This window comes from Chiloscyllium plagiosum, chromosome 16 (assembly GCF_004010195.1).
Source record: "Chiloscyllium plagiosum isolate BGI_BamShark_2017 chromosome 16, ASM401019v2, whole genome shotgun sequence".
NCBI lineage: Eukaryota > Metazoa > Chordata > Chondrichthyes > Orectolobiformes > Hemiscylliidae > Chiloscyllium > Chiloscyllium plagiosum.
The window spans coordinates 4186297-4206347 of record NC_057725.1 but is presented as its reverse complement, the minus strand read 5'-3'; the positions used below and the strand labels follow the sequence as shown (position 1 = coordinate 4206347).

The window sequence follows — 20051 nt, the reverse complement described above, 5'->3', positions numbered from 1 at the left end:
ACAGGGTGACCTGGACAAGTTAGGTGAGTGGTCAGATGCATAGCAGATGCAGTTTAATGTGGATAAATGTATGGTTATCCACGTTGGTGGCAAGAACAGGAAGGCAGATTACTATCTCAATGGAATCAATTTATGTAAAGGGGCAGTACAGAGAGATCTGGGTGTTCTTGTACACCAGTCAATGAAGGCAAGCATGCAGGTACAGCAGGTAGTGAAGAAGGCTAATAGCATGCTGCCCTCATAACAAGAGGAATTGAGTATAGAACCAAAGGGGTTCTTCTGCAGCTGTACAGGGCCCTAGTGAGACCACACCTGGAGTATTGTGTGCAGTTCTGGTCTCCAAATTTGAGGAAAGATATTCTGGCTATTGAGGGAGTACAGCGTAGGTTCATGAGGTCAATTCCTGGAAGGGCAGGATTACCTTACACTGAAAGACTGGAGCGACTGGGCTTGTATACCCTTGAGTTTAGAAGACTGAGAGGGGATCTGATTGAGACATATAAGATTATTAAAGGATTGGACACTCTGGAGGTAGGAAACATGTTTCCACTGATGGGTGAGTGCCAAACCAGAGGACACAGCTTAAAAATACGGGGTAGACCATTTAGGACAGAGATGAGGAGAAACGTCTTCACCCAGACAGTGGTGGCTGTGTGGAATGCTCTGCCCAGCGGGCAGTGGAGGCCCAGTCTCTGGATTCATTTAAGAAAGAGTTGGATAGAGCTCTCAAGGATTGTGGAATCAAAAGTTATGGAGATAAGGCAGGAACAGGATACTGATTAAGGATGATCAGCCATGATCATATTGAATGGTGGTGCAGGCTTAAAGGGCAGAATGGCCTACTCCTACACCTATTGTCTATTGATGAAAGATACGAGAGACAAGTTGCTGGTGCTTACTGTGAAGGATTTATGACACTTCTGGAGGAGATGTTGTCTGCTTAAGCCAGTTTTTACTGTGAAATCTGACTTTTCTGGGATTATCATTAGCAGAAATCCTCACAGAAATTGTACTTCAACTGCATAGTGTATTGGTGAGACCACATCAAGAGTAATGGAAACAGTATTGGTGTCCTTGTGTAATGAAGAATGTAAATGCATTGGAAGCAGTTCAGTGGAGGTTTACTAGACTAATAAAATATGAACAGGCCAGTTAATTTGAGGTAAGGTTGAACAAGCTAGGATTTTATCTCCTGAGTTTAGAAACATAAGAGGCAACTTGATTGAACTATGTAAGGTCTTAACAGGGTGCAGACGGAAAGAAAATTTCCCTGTGTGGGAGAAATTAGAACTAAGGATCACAATTTAAAAATAAGACGTCTCCCATTTAAGATGCATGAGAATTTTTTTTCTCAGAGGGTCATGAGTCTTTTGAACAGGCAGTAGAAGCAAGATATTTGGATATTTTTAAGGTGGGGTGAACAGTTTTTTTTTAAAAAAGAATGAGGATAAAAGATTATTATGAATGGGCAGGAATGTGGCATAATCAGATTAGCCATGATCTTATTGAATGGCAGAGCAGGCTTGAGATGCCAATGGCCGACTCCTGCTTCTAATTTTTATGGTCATATGTAACCATACATGTTATATTGATTACCTTGATTCAGTAGCAAGATATGAATCAAGGGTACGGAATCCAAAGCCGCTCATTTATACAGAGCAACGGGTCAGTTTTCATATAGGGAATCTAATAAAAAATAATAAATAATTACAATTAAAATGTATATTTTCTGCCTGCAGCCTCAGTAAATGGACGGAAGGACAAATCCTTGAGAGTAATGAGTCAGAAATTTGTCATGTTGTTCCTGGTATCGAAACCCCGGGTGGTTAGTCTCGATACTGCTGCTAAAATTCTAATTGGCGATGACCAGAAGGTAGATCTGGATCACAGCAAGTTTAAGAGTAAGTGAAGCATTTTAAAATGACATGAGAACATCACTCGATAACCTGTCAAACTGCAGTTCTTTAGTTTGCTATTAGTGGACATGTAACAGTAGTTTGCTTTTTTTTAAAAAAAACTTTCCAATTTAAGTTTCTCTTCCACTTCCAATTTTGGATGTTTCACTTTGGAAGGCTAAACAAATTATACAATTATTGAGATACACTTCATCTCCTTTCTACAAGGAGTTCCAAGAAATAGCTTGAAGGTAAGCATTGTGAAGGTTCACCTTAACTGCTTCGGGCAGAATTTAATGCCCTCCCTTTATATGTTTGGTGGTACAGCAGTGTTTATTCAAATGGGAAGGTGGCAGATAGAGACCCTGCTACCTTCCCCAGTTGAGTCTGTGATCAGAAGGCCTGTAGATGGCCATCTCCTCCTGCCACTGATTGAACCCATCTGAACAAACTCCCCTCCTGCCACATTCTCTATTGCCTGGTATCTAGCAATGATATTAAGTCTCAGGTAGGAGTGGTACTAGCAGCACCCACTGCCTACCATAAATTGGCAGACAGCTATCAGAAGGTTGGATTTCCACCTTTAAAGTCTTTTGATCCTGCTATGATCCACTTACTTCAGTCTCCCTAAAAGCTTGATGTTCCTGCCAGCTCTCCAAGTGACAGTTGGGACCCCAAACATCTTCAGTAAATTCCACCCTTTGAATGTTGGTACCAAAGGAGGTGGACACACTAAACTGAATACAATAGCTTTTTTGAAAAATCTATTGACTTGATCGTGCCAAATGTTTCCTCATCACCTGGCGACATTGATTGTTTTCTGAAGTACAAGCTTACAGATCCCAGGTGTCTTCAATATCTCCTCCTCAAAATCCTTAGTGATGTGTGTTAGTGTTGGCAAGCTATTTGACTGTGATTGGGACCACATTAACTTGAGCTGTTGGACCATGTGCATAAGCTTTGTAAGGTTAACTTGGCTATGCTGATGCTGGAGAGAGATGCAAACACAACACATTTTTAGCTTTCATCTATCCATAAACTTTGGATAAAGAGGACCTGCTGAACATACTGAATGAAAAATAATATGAGGAATAATGGGTTTAAGACAATTGTTAGTTCTGTTGTGTTCCATGACTAGTTGCTGTTTCCAAGTTAACTTGCAGTAAATAAGTTGTTCTTGATTATTGTAACATGCATAATTTATTTGTGCATGTACAGATAAATTTTAATATTGTACGGTGAGCTTCTTGTTATTGTTATTCCTAAGTTAGCTATATTAATGAATAAAATTTGGGCTTTGTGTTTGATTCTTGCGGACTAACAGAGTTAAAAACCACACAACACCAGATTATAATCCAATAGGTTTATTTGAAAGACTTTGCACACCAGATAGTATGTGGATAATTCTAATATAGCTATGATGTACCATCTTTGTTTTCATCTTTTAGAATCTTCTAAAAGATAAAAGACTTAACAGCAATCTAGGTTTGTTCAATATATTTGTTTTACTTGCATGATACTGATCTTTTGCTATAAATTCTGTACATAATGATCCTGCCCCACTAGTTACCTGATGAAGGAGCAGCGCTCTGAAAGCTAGTACTTCCAAATAAATCTGTTGGACTATAACCGGATGTTGTATGATTTTTAACTTTGTCCACCACCGGCACCTCCACATTGTATTTTATTGACATATAGAAAAGAGTTAAAAACCTAATGTATGTAAACATTATCAGCATCCGCAGTTCTTTCAGTTTTTATTAAACATGATCAGAACTCAGTTGCTAGATTTCTGAAAAGTAACATTTTTACTATCTACTAATGTAATTAACTTTTATTTCACAGCTAAAATCAGACGACTCTATGATATCGCTAATGTTCTCACCAGCCTTGAGCTTATAAAGAAAGTACATGTAACAGAGGTGAGAGGGCGGAAGCCAGCATTTAAATGGATCGGACCAGAGGCATTCCCAGACCTAATTGGTATACAATTTTTGTTTAGATTACAATTATGTTTCCTTGGTTCTTATAATTTTACCCTTTTTCTCAGAAAGTGAATTTGATTGCATAAACAACAAATTGAACTTTTATCATGAAGGAAACTATTATTGTTGCAGATATAAAGCCCATTACTCTGACTACCTCAGCTCAACCTAATACTCAGTTGCCCAAGATTTCTAAAGAAACATTTGCCAAGAATCTGTTCCCTGCGTCAAACACTAAACAAGGCTTCACCCGCCATGCATCTTTGAACCACTTATTAGAAAATCTGGAGAATAAACAGAGGAAGATCAGCTCTGCACCAAGCAGCCCAGTTGGCAAAGTTTACAGTATGTATTTCAGAATAACTAATTTATCATGTATTTGTACAATTTATGGACAAATATTTAAATATATTTATGAATTGATGCCATTACTTTTTTGTGTACCTGTTGTTCTGCAAAAATTAATTCATGCTAAATTAGTTTAACAAATGGAATATTACACAAATAGTTTGCTGAAAAGCTTTTTTTTTTAGTTGTTAAGCTTTTAATGCATATTCAGCCGGTTGGACCTTGGTTGTTTTGCTTTAGCTAGAATAAATGATGTATAAACTACCTGGAGGTTCATTGAAATGAAGTGATTCCTGGTTTTAATTTCCAAAAAATTGTACATCTTGAGTGCACTATTTTTAAAAATTTTGGCCATTTAGTACAGAAAACAGAATTAGGAATAAATGTTCTGGATGTAAGTTTGCTTGCTGAGCTGGAAGGTTCGTTTTCATACATTTTGTCACCATTCTGGGTAACATCATCAATGAGCATCTGGTGAAACACTGGTGGTGTGGCCCGCTTTTTATTTATGTATTTAGATTTCCTTGGGTTGGTAATGTCATTTCCTCTTCTTTTTCTCAGGGGGTGGTAAATGGGATCCACATTGGACAAACAGGCAGAAAACTAGCCACCAGGTTACATGAACATCAACAACTAGCTACAAAAAGACATGACCCACTCTCACTAGTATCTTCACATACAGATGAGGAAGGACACTACTTCGACTGCGACAACACATCCATCCTAGGACAAGCCAAACAGAGACACTTGCAAGAATTCCTAGAAGCATGGCACTCCAACTGGAACTCTATCAACAAACACATTGACTTGGATCCCATTTACCACCCCTGAGAGAAAGAACAGGAAATGAAATCACCACAGGAAATGACATCACCAACATAAGAAAACTGAAACACATAAATAAAAAGCAGGCCATACCACCAGTGCTTCGCTGGAGGCTCACTGATAATGTCACCTAATATGGTGATGAAATGTCAGAAAACGCACCTTCCAGCTCAGCAAGCAAACCTACATCCAGAACCTCAACTAAACCTACAAATCTTCTCAGGAATAAATGTGCCACTTTCAGGTTGGCAGGCTATAACTAGTTGAGTACGACATGGATCAGAACTTGGACCACATCTATTTGCAGTTTACATTAATTATTTGGGTGAAGGAAGTGTTGATAAGGCTCCAAAAGAACCTTTAACCGATTGATTTCATGCAAGCTCTCTAAGGGCAATCCAACCAGTCTAGAATTCCTACTATATTCCTACAATCCTGTAAATTTATTTCATTCAAATGCCCATTTAATTTCCTTTAGAAATAGTCATCTCCATTTCCAGCACCCAACCAGACAGTGAGTCCAAATCAGTACAACATGTTGCATTTTTGAAAGAAATGTTCTTCCTTTTACACCACCTCTCTTGCCAAAATTTAAAATACGTATTATTTTGTTCTTGTACTATCAACTAATAGGAACAGCTTTCCTATCTCTACCTTATCGAAGACCATCATAATCTAGTATGTCTCAAACAAATTTCTCCTCAACCTTCTTTGCTCTAAGAAAATTGCAGCTTCTCCAACCTAACCTTGGAGCTAAGTTCTTGCTTTCTCGAATCCTTCTGATGGATCTCTTCAGCACCCTTTTATCCTTCCTAAAGTGCAGTGAACTGAACTGGATGTTTGTTCTCGAATTGCGGTCTAACCAGAGCTTTATGCATGATTGGCATAACCTCTTGCTTTTGTACCCAAATACCTCCATTTATGAAGCACAACACTGCATGTTTTTGTTAGCTGTCTCCTAATATGTCCTGCTACCTTCAAATGTTTTTGCACATAAACTTCCCAGATCCCTCCACTCTGTGCGCTGTACTATTTAGTATTTATGCATTCTCCTTATTCCTTCTGCCAAAGTGCAACACCTCACATTTCTTGTATATGTCGTACTGCAATCGATTGATTAGATTAGATTCCCTACAGTGTGGAAACAGGCCCTTCGGCCCAACCAGTCCACACCAACCCTCCGAAGAGCAACCCACCCTGACCCATCTCCCTCTGGCTAATGCACCTAACATTTTGGGCAATTTAGATTACTTACAGTGTGGAAACAGGCCCTTCGGCCCAACAAGTCCACACCAACCCGCTGAAGTGCAACCCACCCAGACCCATTCCCCTACATTTCACCCTTTCACTTAACACTACGGGCAATTTAGCATGGCCAATTCACCTAACCTGCACATTTTTGGACTGTGGGAGGAAACAGGAGCACCCGGAGGAAACCCACGCAGACACGGGGAGAATGTGCAAACTCCACACAGTCAGTCGTCTGAGGCGGGAATTGAACCTGGATCTCTGGCGCTGTGAGGCAGCAGTGCTAACCGCTGTGCCACCGTGCCACCCTTGGTCATTGGCCATTGGTATCATCTTCACTGCCAGCTGCACCTCCTAATACAGAATCATCAACAAAGTTTAAAATTCTACTTTGTATTTCAATACCTAAGTCATCAGTAGTTTAAAAAAAAAGTGGCCCGAGCATTGATATTTAGCACTCACAACTGCCTAGCACCCTCCAATTAAAAACAAAACAGCCATTTACCATGACGCCTGTTTTCAGTATTTAAGTCTTTTTATTATCCAAGATGTGACCCTCCTGTTTGAGTCTTAGTTTTGTTAACTAACCAATTATGGTATTTCGACAAAGGCTTTTTAAAAATTCATTGCTTTTCCATTATAAAACCTCTCTCTCAATAAGATTGATTAAATGCAGTCCCCTTATCTCTTCACCAACCCACCAATAAAGAAATGACTGATTCTACCAACAAATGCATTATGTCAGTGTTATTTAATCATGATTTGGAAATGCCGGTGTTGGACTGGGGTGTACAAAGTTAAAAATCAGGTTACAGTCCAACAGGTTTATTTGGAAGCACTAGCTACCTGAAGAAGGAGCCCCAAAAGCTAGTGCTTCCAATTAAACCTGTTGAACTGTAACCTGGTGTTGTGTGATTTTTAACTTTGTACACCCAAGTCCAACACCGGCATCTCCAAATCATGATTAAATAACACTGACATAATGCATTTGTTGGTAGAATCAGTCATTTCTTTATTGGTGGGTTCGTGAAGAGAAAAGGGGACTGCATTTAATCAATCTTATTGAGAGAGAGGTTATATAATGGAAAAGCAATGAATTTTTTAAAAGCCTTTGTCGAAATACCATAATTGGTTAGTTAACAAAACTAAGACTCAAACAGGAGGGTCACATCTTGGATAATAAAAAGACTTAAATACTGAAACAGGCGTCATGGTAAATGGCTGTTTTGTTTTTAATTGGAGTATGCTAGGCAGTTGTGAGCGCTAAATATCAATGCTCGGGCCACTTTTTTTTTAAACTACTACCTGAAGAAGGAGCCCCAAAAGCTAGTGCTTCCAATTAAACCTGTTGAACTGTAACCTGGTGTTGTGTGATTTTTAACTTTATTTAATCATGAAGTTTTACAGAATGTTTTCTTTATATGAAAGGTGATTCATCCAAAGCTGGGTTATATCCAAGTAAAATGGACCAGCTTGCAACAATCTGTAAACTTCAGTTGGAAGCGCAATCTAAGTAAGTGCCAGAAATTTTATATTTGCACCTGTCTAACTAGATTTTCAAATTCAATTATATACAGAGAATTTTGTGCAGCATGTCTGTATGAAACTTTTAAAAATAACTTAAATCTGAGACATGTTTGAAGTCAAGTTTCATTTGAATTGTACAATGTGAAAGAATGTTTTAATGTCTATTGTGCATGAGCACATTTGTTTTAACGTTTGTGTTTTTCCTTCCCCCTCAGTCTGAATGCCAGTAAACACATAGCCTCGCCATTAAAACCATCTTCCTCACAAGAGAAATCAAAAATTGATCATCCTCCTGGACTTGTGGAATCAGTGCGATGTACTGGAGTTAATTCAACAGTATTCCCTCAAGTTAAATCAACATTGCAGCCTCTCGGGGTCTTTCCTTTGATGCACGGACAATATTCTTCTGTTTTACCAGTGGTGTTACCTCAAAGCCAATCTGGTGGATCTTATACAATTTATTTACAGCCTTCACAGCCAGGAACCCTGACTGCACATCCCTCTGGCTTTGTACAGTCTATATCCTTTGCCACCGAGCAACAAATTGTAAATCCTAATGACTCAAAGAACCACACCAATAAACGGACTGCTCAAACTTGTGTTGATGTGCCAGAAACACTTAATGACATCCAGACTAGCAAAGCAGCCAAACATGATAATATTCTTGACTGGTGCCTGAAACAACCTTCTACTTGTGACCTCAATGATGTTCTGCATTCCAAAGCAGCAAATAGACCTGTTGAGAGCCAACTTACAAAGGATGCTGATTCATTCAGGGTACAGTAACATGAAAAAATATATATATATTTGTGAACTTCTCAAATGGCCTGTTTATGGTGATTTCATTTAAGTAACAACTGAGTGTTAATAACCATCATCAAATTGACATCTACTTCTGTCAGTTGCAATGGCAAATTGAGGCTTCTTTCATCACAATGCCCCATGCCCTTGAGAGTGGGCTAAGCACCATGCAAAACAAATGCACTTCTGGTTTGTAAAAAATTGCCCAGAATGCAGTGAGGCATGTAAATGAGTCTCAGGATGTTTTGGGTTTCTGACTGTTGGCTAGATTCTTGACCATTATGTTTCCGTTGATTGAGTAGTCTGAACAGTAATTGAGGATCAAAGAAAGCCAGTCCAAAGTGTCTCTAGGTTGAAACAAAATGGCTGGCAGCATTCATTGTCATAGTTCATGTGATCAATGGTGGCTTGAGCAAGACATCTAAGCTGCTCTTTGTAAGATCTTCCAGAATGAAAATCAGTCTTATTTCCAATACACCACAACCAATTGAATTGAATTTATTGTCACGTGTACCGAGGCACAGTGAAAAGCTTTGTCTTATGAGCAATTCATGTAGACCACGTAGTTAAGTAGCATAGATAAGTAAACAATAGGTAAACTGTGGCAAAAATAAACACAGAGGCGAATGTGAAGAGTTTGAGTCCATTCAGTACTCTAACAACAGTAAGGTAGAAACTGCTTCAAAACCGGCTGGTGCGTGTGTTCAGGCTTCTGTATCTTCTCCCTGATGGTAGAGGTTGGAGAAAAACATTGTCAGGGTGGGATGGATCTTTGAAAATGCTGGTGGCCTTTCCTTAACAGGAGGCCTATTAGATAGGTTCTATAGATGGAAGGTTGGCCTTTGTGATTGTCCAGGCCAAGTTCACCACTCTCTGTAACAGTCTCCAATCTTGCATGGTACAGTTGCCATACCAGGTAGTGATACATCCAGACAGAATGCTGTCGGTGGCGCACCTATAAAAGTTGGCAAGGGTATTCACCGTCATGCCAAATTTTCTCAGTTGCCTGAGGAAAAAGAGACGTTGTTAGGCCTTTGTAACCAGTGCGTCCACATGAAAGTCCAAGAAAGCTTGTTGTAAATGACCACTCCCAGGAGCTTGACACTCTCCACTCGTTCCACTTCTGTGCTGTTAATGTGTAGGAGGGCATGAGTAACATCCGCCAGAAATCAATAATGAGTTCCTTGGTTTTGCCAGCATTGAGAGCTAGGTTGAACTCAGTGCACCATTTTCCCAGGCCTTCCACCTCCTGTCCGTAGTCTGTTTCGTCGCCATCTGAGATTCGACCAACTATGGTGGTGTCATCAGCGAATTTGTAAATGGCATTAGTCTGGCATTTGGCGACATGGTCATGGGTATGCAGTGAGTACAGGAGGGGGCTCCAGTGTTTAGTGTTAGTGAGGATGAAATATTGTCCCCAGTCTTCACTGATTGTGGCCTGTGGGTCAGGAAACTGAGGGTCCAATTGCAGAGAGTGGGGCTTAGTCCGAGATCACTAAGTTTAGTAATCAGTCCCTAGGGGTTAATAGTGTTGACGGCTGAACTGTAGTCAATAAGTAGGATTATTACGTAACTGTTCTTGGTGTCAAGATGTTCTAAGGAGGAGTGAAGGACAAGTGATATGCATCTGACATGGATCTATTGGTCTGATAGGCAAATTACAGTGGGTCAAGAATAGGGGGGAGGCTAGAGTTGATTAATGCCATGACCAGCCTTTCAAAACCCTTTATGACTACTGAAGTTAGAGCCACTGGGCGGTTGTCATTGAGAAATGCTGCATGAGCCTTCTTCGGCACAGGAGTGATGTTGGCCCTCTTGAAACAGGCAGGAACAGTCGCCTGCTGCAGGGAGAGGTTGAAGATGTCTGAGAAGACCTCTGCCAGTTGATCTGCACATGCTCTGAGTGCGTGGCCTGGTACGGCGTCTGTTCCCATCGCTTTCCTTGGATTCACACAAAGGAAAACTGATCTGACCTCTGATGCAGTGACTGTTGGGATAGGTTCGGCAGGACTTGTTGGAATAGGTGTTACCTCTCCACCGAAATTCTGCTCAAAGCGAACGTAGAAGGCGTTGAGACGATCTGAGAGGGATGTGTCATCGTCTGCTATCTTGCACTGTCTCTTTTTAGAACCTGTGAAGTCATTCAGTCCTTGCCATAGTCACCGGGTGGTAACGGAGATAGAGTGTGAGGTAGCAGGGAGAGGATGATGGCAGTGCAGAAAAGGTCATTAACCTTCTTCCGACACTGCTGGGTATTTCTTCAGACCATGGACACTACACTGACAAGTGTGGCAACATCATACCATACTGGCAGGTTCTCGTGTTGTGGCCTCCTCCACTGAAGAGGATGTACGTACTCTATACCACCAGATCCACTAAGACCTCCAGGGCCCTTTTCATTAACGGGGGTGCCAATTTCCCCTTGCCTAGAAAAATGCTATTAATGCACAGACAGAGTTTGACCAAGTGCACAACGGCCTTTTAAATATAGTGGTGGTAGCACAGATGCTGGAATATTTAGGCACTGACAAGTACTACTGGGCTATGGCAAGTTAAAGAATTAGGCTAGCATGAGACAAGGGGAATGTGATAATTACTTAATGAGGTGAATTTAGGCTGATAGCACAACAAAATTCACTGGGCTTCCTCCAGGACATTCCAGAAATGAAATAACATTTTGCCAGTATATGGTAAGATTTAGCCCTGTTTTTTTTTCAATAATTTGACGTGCAGAATTTAAAATGTTCCATTTGTAGGCAGCTAGCTGACTAAAACAAAGATAGTGGTATCACAAATATATTGGTGCTGCTTGTTTTTTACATTAGATTGGCTGTGAAGTTCAATTTGGTTATTTCATTTTGCATTCGATTTTCGATTGTTTGTTGATAAATCTGTAGAGAAGTTTTATTATGTGTACATTTCATGACCTCCCAAACCACTTTACGACCAATGCATTGTTTTTGAAATACAGTCACTGTTGTAATGCAGGAAGCATGGCACCCATTTGCGCACAGCCACCTTCCAAAAAGAGCAATATGATAATGAACAGATAATTTTTATTGTGTAATTGAATGTTTCCAATGCATCTTGATGTCAAAATTACTATAATTGGTGCCTGATTTTGCAGCTTGCACAAAACCCAATATCTTGGATTTATATTTTTATGCTAAGTACAGAACCTAAACCAGAAAACAGAAAAATTTAACATTGCCTACATTTTGCCTTGAAGGGCCCTTCGTCAAACAAAGATGAGTTTTTTGAGATTCATCAAGCGAGGTTAAAGGCTCGCAGAAGCCTCATAATTAATCGGGCTTCCCCAAGGGCTTTGCATCTTGATCCAGAGTTCCTTAATGCCCCAGAAGACAAGAGTCTCAGCTCTGAAAAACTAGAGCATAGTGTTGAATGTTATCTTGAGAATGAAGAGAAGAGAGGGATTATTACATCAGAAGGAAAAGCTACCGCAGTGAAAGCTGTTCCAGTGGCAATTGCATTTCCTGCCCTTCATTCTGTTTCTGAGGTGAGATCTTGACTTTACAAATTGATATTGCAATTAGCGAAATGAACCTTCAACCAACAAGCTGAAATCAGTTTTCTGTTGCAATTGTTAGTTTTTGTTTCATTGGAGCAATCTGTGCATTTTATTACTGCATGATTTCAATTTTCTTTAAATCCTGATTGATTGTCCCCATATATTTATTTATTTGAATTTGTTTCAGACTGTAATACCATCAGGATACCTTATCCCATTGCCACAGCAGGCATCTTTCAATAATGCAAGCAACGGATCTCCTGAAATGAAAAATAACTGTGTCCCCTCACCAGAGCATCAGCTTTACCATTCACCATCATCAGGTTTGTGATTAAACCTTCATGTTCAAGAGATTCAAACTGTGTAATGCTTGTAAGAACATTATTTTTTCATTTGTGGAAGTAGAGAATGAATAATGTACTTGTCATTATTAACACAATCATTCGGCTGGGGGAGCAAAAGCATCTTTATAACTGCTGCACAAATCCATAGAAAAGCACCATTTGATATTCTGCTGCAACTTGCTGTTACTATCTCAGAACAGCTGCTGAGGTAGTGTCTTATTTATGTTAAAATTCATTTAAAGTTCCTGAATACAAATTATAGTCTTCGGTCTTGGGACAGATTTCTTTTAATTTTATTCCTTTGTCTTGCACTTCAATTCCTCACAAATTCCTTGCAAAACCGTTTTGTGGCAGTTCCTTAAAGCCAGATAAATTGAGCTTTTCACAAGGGGGAGTGAAAGGAGAGCATGGATGGCGATTGTTTTGGTCACTGTTTGGCTTGTTGTTCAGACATTTTCGGTTCAAATCTTACATCAGTATACGAACAATGAACCTGCACTGCAAGGTCCCTTTGTTCAGCAACACTCTCCATGATCTTACCATTAAGTGTATAGGTCCTGCTTGATTTGCCTTTCCAAAATGCAGCAACTGAAATTTATCTAAATCAAACTCCATCTCCTACTCTTCAGCCCATTGACCCATCTGATCAAAACCTCATTGTACTCTGAAGTAACCTTCTTTGCTGTCCACTACACCTCCAATTTTGGTGTCATCTGCAAACTTAATAACCATATCTCCTGCATTCATATCCAAATCATCTATATCAATGTCGAAAAGCAGTGAACCCAGCACCATTATGGAACACTATTGGTCACAGGTCTCCAGTCTTAAAAACAACCCTCCATTGCCACCCTCTGACTTCTGCCTTCGAGCCAGTTCTGTATCTCAGGTGGATAAGATAGTGAAGAAAATGTTTAGTATGCTTTCCATTATTGGTCAGAGCATTGAGTATTGGAGTTAGGAGATGGTGTTGTGGATGTACAGGATATTGGTTCAGCCACTTTTGGAATTTTGTGTGGAATTCTAGTCTCCCTCCTCCAGAAAGAATGTGGTGAAACTTGAAAGGGTTCAGAAAAGATTTACAAGGATGTTGCCAGGGTTGGACGTTATGAGCTCCAGGGAGAGGCTGAATAAGCTGGGGCTGTTTTCCCTGGATCGTCAGAGGCTGAGGAGTGATCTGATGGTGGTTTATAAAATAATGAGGGGCATGGATAGGGTAAATAGACAAATTCTCTTCCCTGTGTTGGGGGAGTGCAGAACTAGAGGGCATAGGTTTAGGGTGAGAGGGGAAAGATTTAAAATGAACCTGAAGGGCAACTTTTTCACGCAAAGGGTGGAACATGTCCAGGAAGAGCTGCCAGAGGAAGTGGTGGAGGTGGCTACAATTGCAGCATGGATATTTGAATAGTAAAGGTTTGGAGAGATATGCAAATGGGCCTAGATTAATTTAGGACATCTGGTCAGCATGGATGAGTTAGACCAAAGGGTCTGTTTCTGTGCTGTACATCTCTATTACTCTACAATATATATTGTTTGTTTTCCAATAGTATCAATAAAAATAATTTTTGCTTTGCAAATGAGTTATTAAAATGTTCTCTCTCTTTGTAGGTGTTACATCAATGACTACTTCAGACTATTCACCAGCTAATTTCTCTGCTACACATATAACCCCTCTGAAATTGCCTTATCCAATGGCAGTAGCTTCTTCTGTTGCTTCTCTTCCTGTCGTGAGCCAAGCCAACATCACATCCTTCACGTCTTCAGGTCATCACTTTCCTATTCACAGTCCGAGCCCAGGAATTCTGAATTTCACACTGCAGAATCTTGGCTTGATCAACCCTGGTGTACACTTTTCAGTGAGTCAAGGGCCTACAATGACAACTGCTCCTCCAGAACAAGCTAGTCCTCTCACAGGAAACATCAATCTACAACAAGGAAAAATGATTTTTGTTAAACCAGTTTCTCCTCAGCATCAGCTGAATGGACAGCCTGTAGCATTGATTAGTATACAGCAGGTGAGCTAAGTCACTAAATTGCAATGAATATGTTCAAATACTTTATTAAATAAGGCTTCATTAATCTAGAGGGAAAGTGAGAACAGCAGATGCTGGAGTTATCAGAGTCGAGAGTGTGGTGCTAGAAAAGCACAGAAGGTCAGGTAGAATCTGAAGAATTCCTGATGAAGGGCTTATTCCCAAAACGTCGATTCTCCTGCTCCTTGGATGCTGCCTGACCGGCTGTGCTTTTCCAGCACCACACTCTCGACTCTTCATTTGTCCAGAAGAAAGAAATGCATGAACTGCACCTTGCAGAATCCATGCTATAACTAACTGATTCTTAGTTTGATTCCAGGTGTGTACAGATATGTTTCTCAACTGAAATTGTAGGGAAAATGTTAATATTCTCAGTATGAATGAGGAGAAAAAGAAATCCTAAATTTCTGCTTTCCTACTTTGCCTGATGGAAAGAATGTATAAGCAGTAAATTTTGCTCTATTTTCTAGTTTTCAATTTTGGCCAATCCTTGTTCTTGAAATAACCTACTATTACTCAGCATAGTAGCACAAATGCCTCTAAATCACAAGCTTCTAAGTTCAAGTCGCACTCCAGGCTGACCATAAAAATCAGTGTTGATGTTCCTGTGCAATCTTGCAGAAGCACTGCACTGTTGGCTGTGCTGTCTTTTGGATGATATATTAAACCAAGATCCCATTTGTCTGCTCTGGTGAATAATACTTCTTTCAAAGACTAGCAGTAGCATTATCCCCAGTGTTCTGACCAATATTAATCCCTCAATCATATTAAACAGATTGTCTGTTTATTGTCACATTGTTGTAAATGGGATGTTGCTGAATGCTAATTAGCTTCCACATTTCCAATGTTCTCATGGTGACAACATTTTATAAGTAATGATTGTAAAATGGTTTTGAAACTTCTAGTAATCATGGGAGGTGTTATATAAATGCAACTTCCCTTTTGTTTTCGCTGCCTAAACCCAAACAGAAACAATGACCATCTCTCACCATATGGTACATTCTGAGTTACTCAAGAATTGACCATTGATATCAATCAAGAGTGAGTCCTCTATCTTGACCTCCTCTTTTTCCGTCCCTATATAGCAAGCTTCAAATAACATTGACAGTTGAGATGAATAAACTTTAAGCAGATCACTGATACAGGCTGTTCTGTTGTTCATTTCCATATCGAGTACATTTACCCATTGAGTCATCATGGAAGCCGGATAATCTATGTATATTTTGTGGCTTTGATACACGTCAGAATATTATCCTTTATATTTGGGTGAAAGCAGATGTAAAGTTTCCAAATGATGCATATTTCTAAGTGGGTGTTGTCAATCTGCTGTGATATTTTTCATAAAAGAAAAATACTACAGATGTTGGAAATCTGAAATAAAAACAAAGTATGGGAAAACTCAGCAGGTCTGGCAACATTTGTGGAGAGAGAAACAGAGTTAATGATTTAAGTCATTGAAAGAGTCAAAGAATAGTCATATTAGAATCAAAATATTAGCTTTTTTTGAAATTTTATTCATAATGTGGACATTACTCAGTGGCCATCATGTATTGGCAATACATACTGCCTTGAGCTGCCTTCTTGAACTGTTGCCATCCATTTTGCCATTAGGGAGGGAGTTTTAGGACTGAGACCCTGAAAATAAAGCAATGCATTTCCAAGTCTGAATGGTGAGTGGCTTGGAGGAAAACTTGCATCTGATGGTATTCCTGTCTATCTGCTGCCCTTGTCTTTTTAGGTGGTAATAGTCATGGATTTGGAAGGTGCTGTCTAAGGAGCAATTGTGAATTTCTGGAGTGGAGCCTGTTGATAGTGAACTTGGGTGGTGAAAGGAGTGAATTCTTGTGGGTGTGGTGCCACTCAGTGGGCTGCATTGTCCTGGATGGTGTCAAGCTTTTACATGTTGTTGGGGCTGCACTCAACCAGGCGTGTGATTGAATTCTATCACATTTCTGATTTAACTGATAGTTGGTGGACAGCCTTGGGAATTCAGGAGGTGAGTTATTCACTTCAAGATTCCTAGTCTCTGACACGGCCTTGTAGCCACATTACTTATAAAACTAGACCAATTCAGTGTTAATGTTAATCCCTAGGATATTAGTGGTGATGGCTTTCAGTGATGGTGATATCATTGAATGTAAAGGGGCTATTGTTAGATTATCTCTTGTTGGAGAAGCTAATTGTCTAGTACCAGTGTAATGCAAATAGTACTTGCTACTTGTCACCCTAAACCTAGATATTGTCCAGGCCTAGCTGCATTTGGGAATGCACTATTTCAGGATCTGAGGAGTTGTGAATGGTGCTGAACATTGTGCAGTCATCATGATCGAAGGAAGGTCACTGATGAAACAATTGAAGATATTTAGGCCAAGGTCAATACTCTGAGGAACTCCTGTAGTGATCTGGAGCTGAGGTGATTGGACTCCAAATAGCACAATCATTGTTCCATGTGCAAGGTATGAATCTAACCACAGGAGAATTTTTCTCTGATTCCCATTAACTCCAGTTTTGCCAGAGCTCTTTGCATTTGTCAAAGTGTGACATCAGCCTTGATGTCAGGGATAGTCACTCTTATCTCACCAACTCTGTTTCTGTCTCCACAAATGTGCCAGACTTATTGAGTTTCGCCAGCTTTCTGTTTTTATTGCTATGTTTCTTTTAATTTAACCACTTGTACATCCATTCAATAGGATTTTCTTTCCTTTAGGTATTCTTCTGACCACCCACTTTAACTTCAAAAACTGTGTATACACTGTATAAGTTACAGGAGTTTCAGTTGGATGAAGTCCCATGCAAATGTCCAGGCTTTGCACGAAGCAGCAACTTGTTCAGCGTGTAGCTGTGTTTTAGTTGTAGAGATCTATTGTTGACTTAGAGTTCTTTCAAATAATGATAGAGTTTAGTGAGGTAGACTTCCAGAAGATGTAAGTACCTGTACTTTGTAGTTTGAATATGGAACCTGCTACGACAAGGAGCAGTTGAGGTGAATGGCATTGTTGCTTTTATGGGTAAGTTAGATTAAAGATGCAACAGAAAAAAATACAAGAAATGTTGTCATTGGCTAAAACAGGTAGGAGAGGATTTGGATAAAAAACCTTTTATTGTGTTCATTAGATCTTCAGGTAACAGCATCCTTTTGAACTGCAAAATGCATTATTCACCAAGTTGTGAAGTATGTAGGTTCCTTGCCTGTGAGCTTCTAGAAATACTGATCTCCATTGATTTCAGGAATTAATCTTGTACTATACAGTATCTTAATGCTGCTTTTTCTGTTGTATTGTGGACCTCAACTCCAGTTCCTTGCAAACATCTTGAGCTCACCACATTGAAAATTGGAGCTTAATGATGGTCCTACTCTAAATTACAATTACGTGCATCACATCTGCTCTCTGTGGTCTGGTGGGGTAATGGTGTTTCTGAATTTATTTAAAAATTAGATTTGCCATGGAAGAAACAATACAATATACACAATTTTCACACTTCAAAATATTGCCATAATTCAGGATGACTAATTGGTATCATATAATTTGCATTTAGCAATATAAACACAAGGATTGAGGGATAGAAGATCTTTATGAGATTTTTTTTCTGGATTGAGAAGCTGGAGCAACCTGCTTCTGATTGAAGTGAGTTCAATATTTACTCATCATGCCCTTGAGAGGATATTATTATTCCTTGTTGAAGTGGTGTGCCTTTCTAAATAATGAAGATATCTAACATTGAACTATATAGTCTAATACAAAAGCTTCATGAATTTTGAATGTATACTTTTGCACCAAATACAATATCTATTTTTTGAGAGAAGGCTTTGTAGTCTTGAAAACAACTTTAGAAGAATGTGTAGCTGTAAGAGAAGCTGTATATTCTGCTAACATGTATAATCTGAAAGCGGTGCAAGACAATTCCATCACAGTACTGCCAAATAACTTGCTTGGGTAGCAAACTTAGCAACGGTCATGAAGTATATCCTTAACTGTAGATGAAACAAATGATAATGTGCAATTGCTTTTAACTAGTTACTAATGATCTCTTGTGTATTACAGCCAAGTGTGCCAGCCACACCTGAGGGTGCTCAGTCAGTCAACAGGGAGAGCTTTTTCCGTACTCCAGGAGGTCCATCATCAGCTTCCATCCTGTCATCAGTACCCGTTGTTGTCACCAACGGCAATAACATAAGTCCTGCAGGAAACTTGCCCCTTCCTCAACGAAAGCTTGAGGTCTGCACTGAAGATTTTCAATGACAATAGAACAGCTGGTAAATCCAGAATGATCTATAAGAGTTTTAATGTATTGCTAGATTATGAACAATTCTTGGGGTACATTCTAAATATGTAACGCATAATTTGCGTTTAATCCTATGATTTTTTTAAAAATGTTATCTGGCAGCGCATATTGCTCTAAGGGATTCTCTTGAAGTTTACATTGTACCAATGTGATGTTAACATAGTCATAATTTACAAAACTGTGATCTTCTGCTTCAGCAGAATAAAAATTCAATACAGAACCATATTCATGTAAGTACTATGGTTAAATATGGCTAGAATTACAAACTAAGGAATATTTACTTTGCACATTATACAAGTGAAACAGTAGAATGTATACCATCCTACCTAGGGTTAGTTTACTGTTTATATATATAAATGGTGCAACCATTGTACACATCAGCTGCAAATTAACACTGGAATGACGTTTATGGCATGCATTGGGGATGATGTCCCCAGCACAGAAATATATGTACTGTAAAGTCAGCCCATTCTCCATTTAAGAAAAGAATATATTAGATGGCCATTGTTACTGAACAAAATTGGTCAACATAAATTTAAGATGACACAGAACATCTTTTATTGGATGTAAAATCACCGGATAATTGTTTGTTTGAAACTGAGAATGTGCATAGTACCGGAATAATCCATTGGGGAAATACATAAAAGTACTGTATCTTTACATATTGTGCTGTATTTATGTATAACATTAAAGCATTAACTTTAAATGAAATTAAATTTCAAATTGATATGCTTATCCAATTTTAGATGTCACTATCTCTTGTAAAACCAATCTGAACAAGTACTGTGAGCTATAGATTGTTCTAGGTTTCTCATCATTTCTGAGGGTTTCACAATTAAATCTTTAAAATGTGGAAGCCCCAGTAAAGAGCTTATAATTTTTGTTAGTCCAATCAAGTTTCTGTCCAACTATTTGAATTTATTTATATTGTCATGTGGTTCTGTACTATGTCTATTTCAGAATAAATATGTACAGCTAAATTTCCATATATCGAAGTGCTTTCAAACAGTTTGATGACTTTTATAATATAATAGATTGTGTTTGTGTGTTCATGCATTTTTATTGTCAAGATGAATTATGAAGCAAAATAGTTGGCTGTTTGCTTATTTTCCTGGACAGCGGTGAGGTCACAGTAGTCCATTGGTACTGGTGCAGTAAACTGAATCTCAGAATACTTTAATTCTGCCTCCATGTATTGCTGTGACACTAAGTTAACTTAACATCTTACTTAA

The 20051-nt window shown here is 39.1% G+C and overlaps 1 protein-coding gene across 2 annotated transcripts in view; it reads left to right on the top strand.

Annotated features, from left to right (window-relative positions):
* Positions 1 to 19803, top strand: part of e2f8 (E2F transcription factor 8) — a 46068-nt gene extending 26265 nt beyond the window's left edge. Inside the window, exons 6-15 of one of the 2 annotated variants that reach the window (XR_006313883.1) lie at positions 1740 to 1901; positions 3741 to 3878; positions 4013 to 4225; positions 7730 to 7814; positions 8044 to 8605; positions 11859 to 12146; positions 12346 to 12481; positions 14111 to 14517; positions 18073 to 18161; positions 18579 to 18667. Coding sequence is in view for 1 of the 2 variants with exons in the window: in XM_043705371.1 (XP_043561306.1) it covers positions 1740 to 1901; positions 3741 to 3878; positions 4013 to 4225; positions 7730 to 7814; positions 8044 to 8605; positions 11859 to 12146; positions 12346 to 12481; positions 14111 to 14517; positions 18579 to 18776 (2189 nt within the window). In the remaining variant the exon portion in view is untranslated. Of the gene's footprint in view, positions 1 to 1739; positions 1902 to 3740; positions 3879 to 4012; positions 4226 to 7729; positions 7815 to 8043; positions 8606 to 11858; positions 12147 to 12345; positions 12482 to 14110; positions 14518 to 18072; positions 18162 to 18578 lie in introns of both variants that reach the window. The other variant, XM_043705371.1, reaches the window with a different exon arrangement.
* The last annotated feature ends 248 nt before the right edge of the window (positions 19804 to 20051 follow it).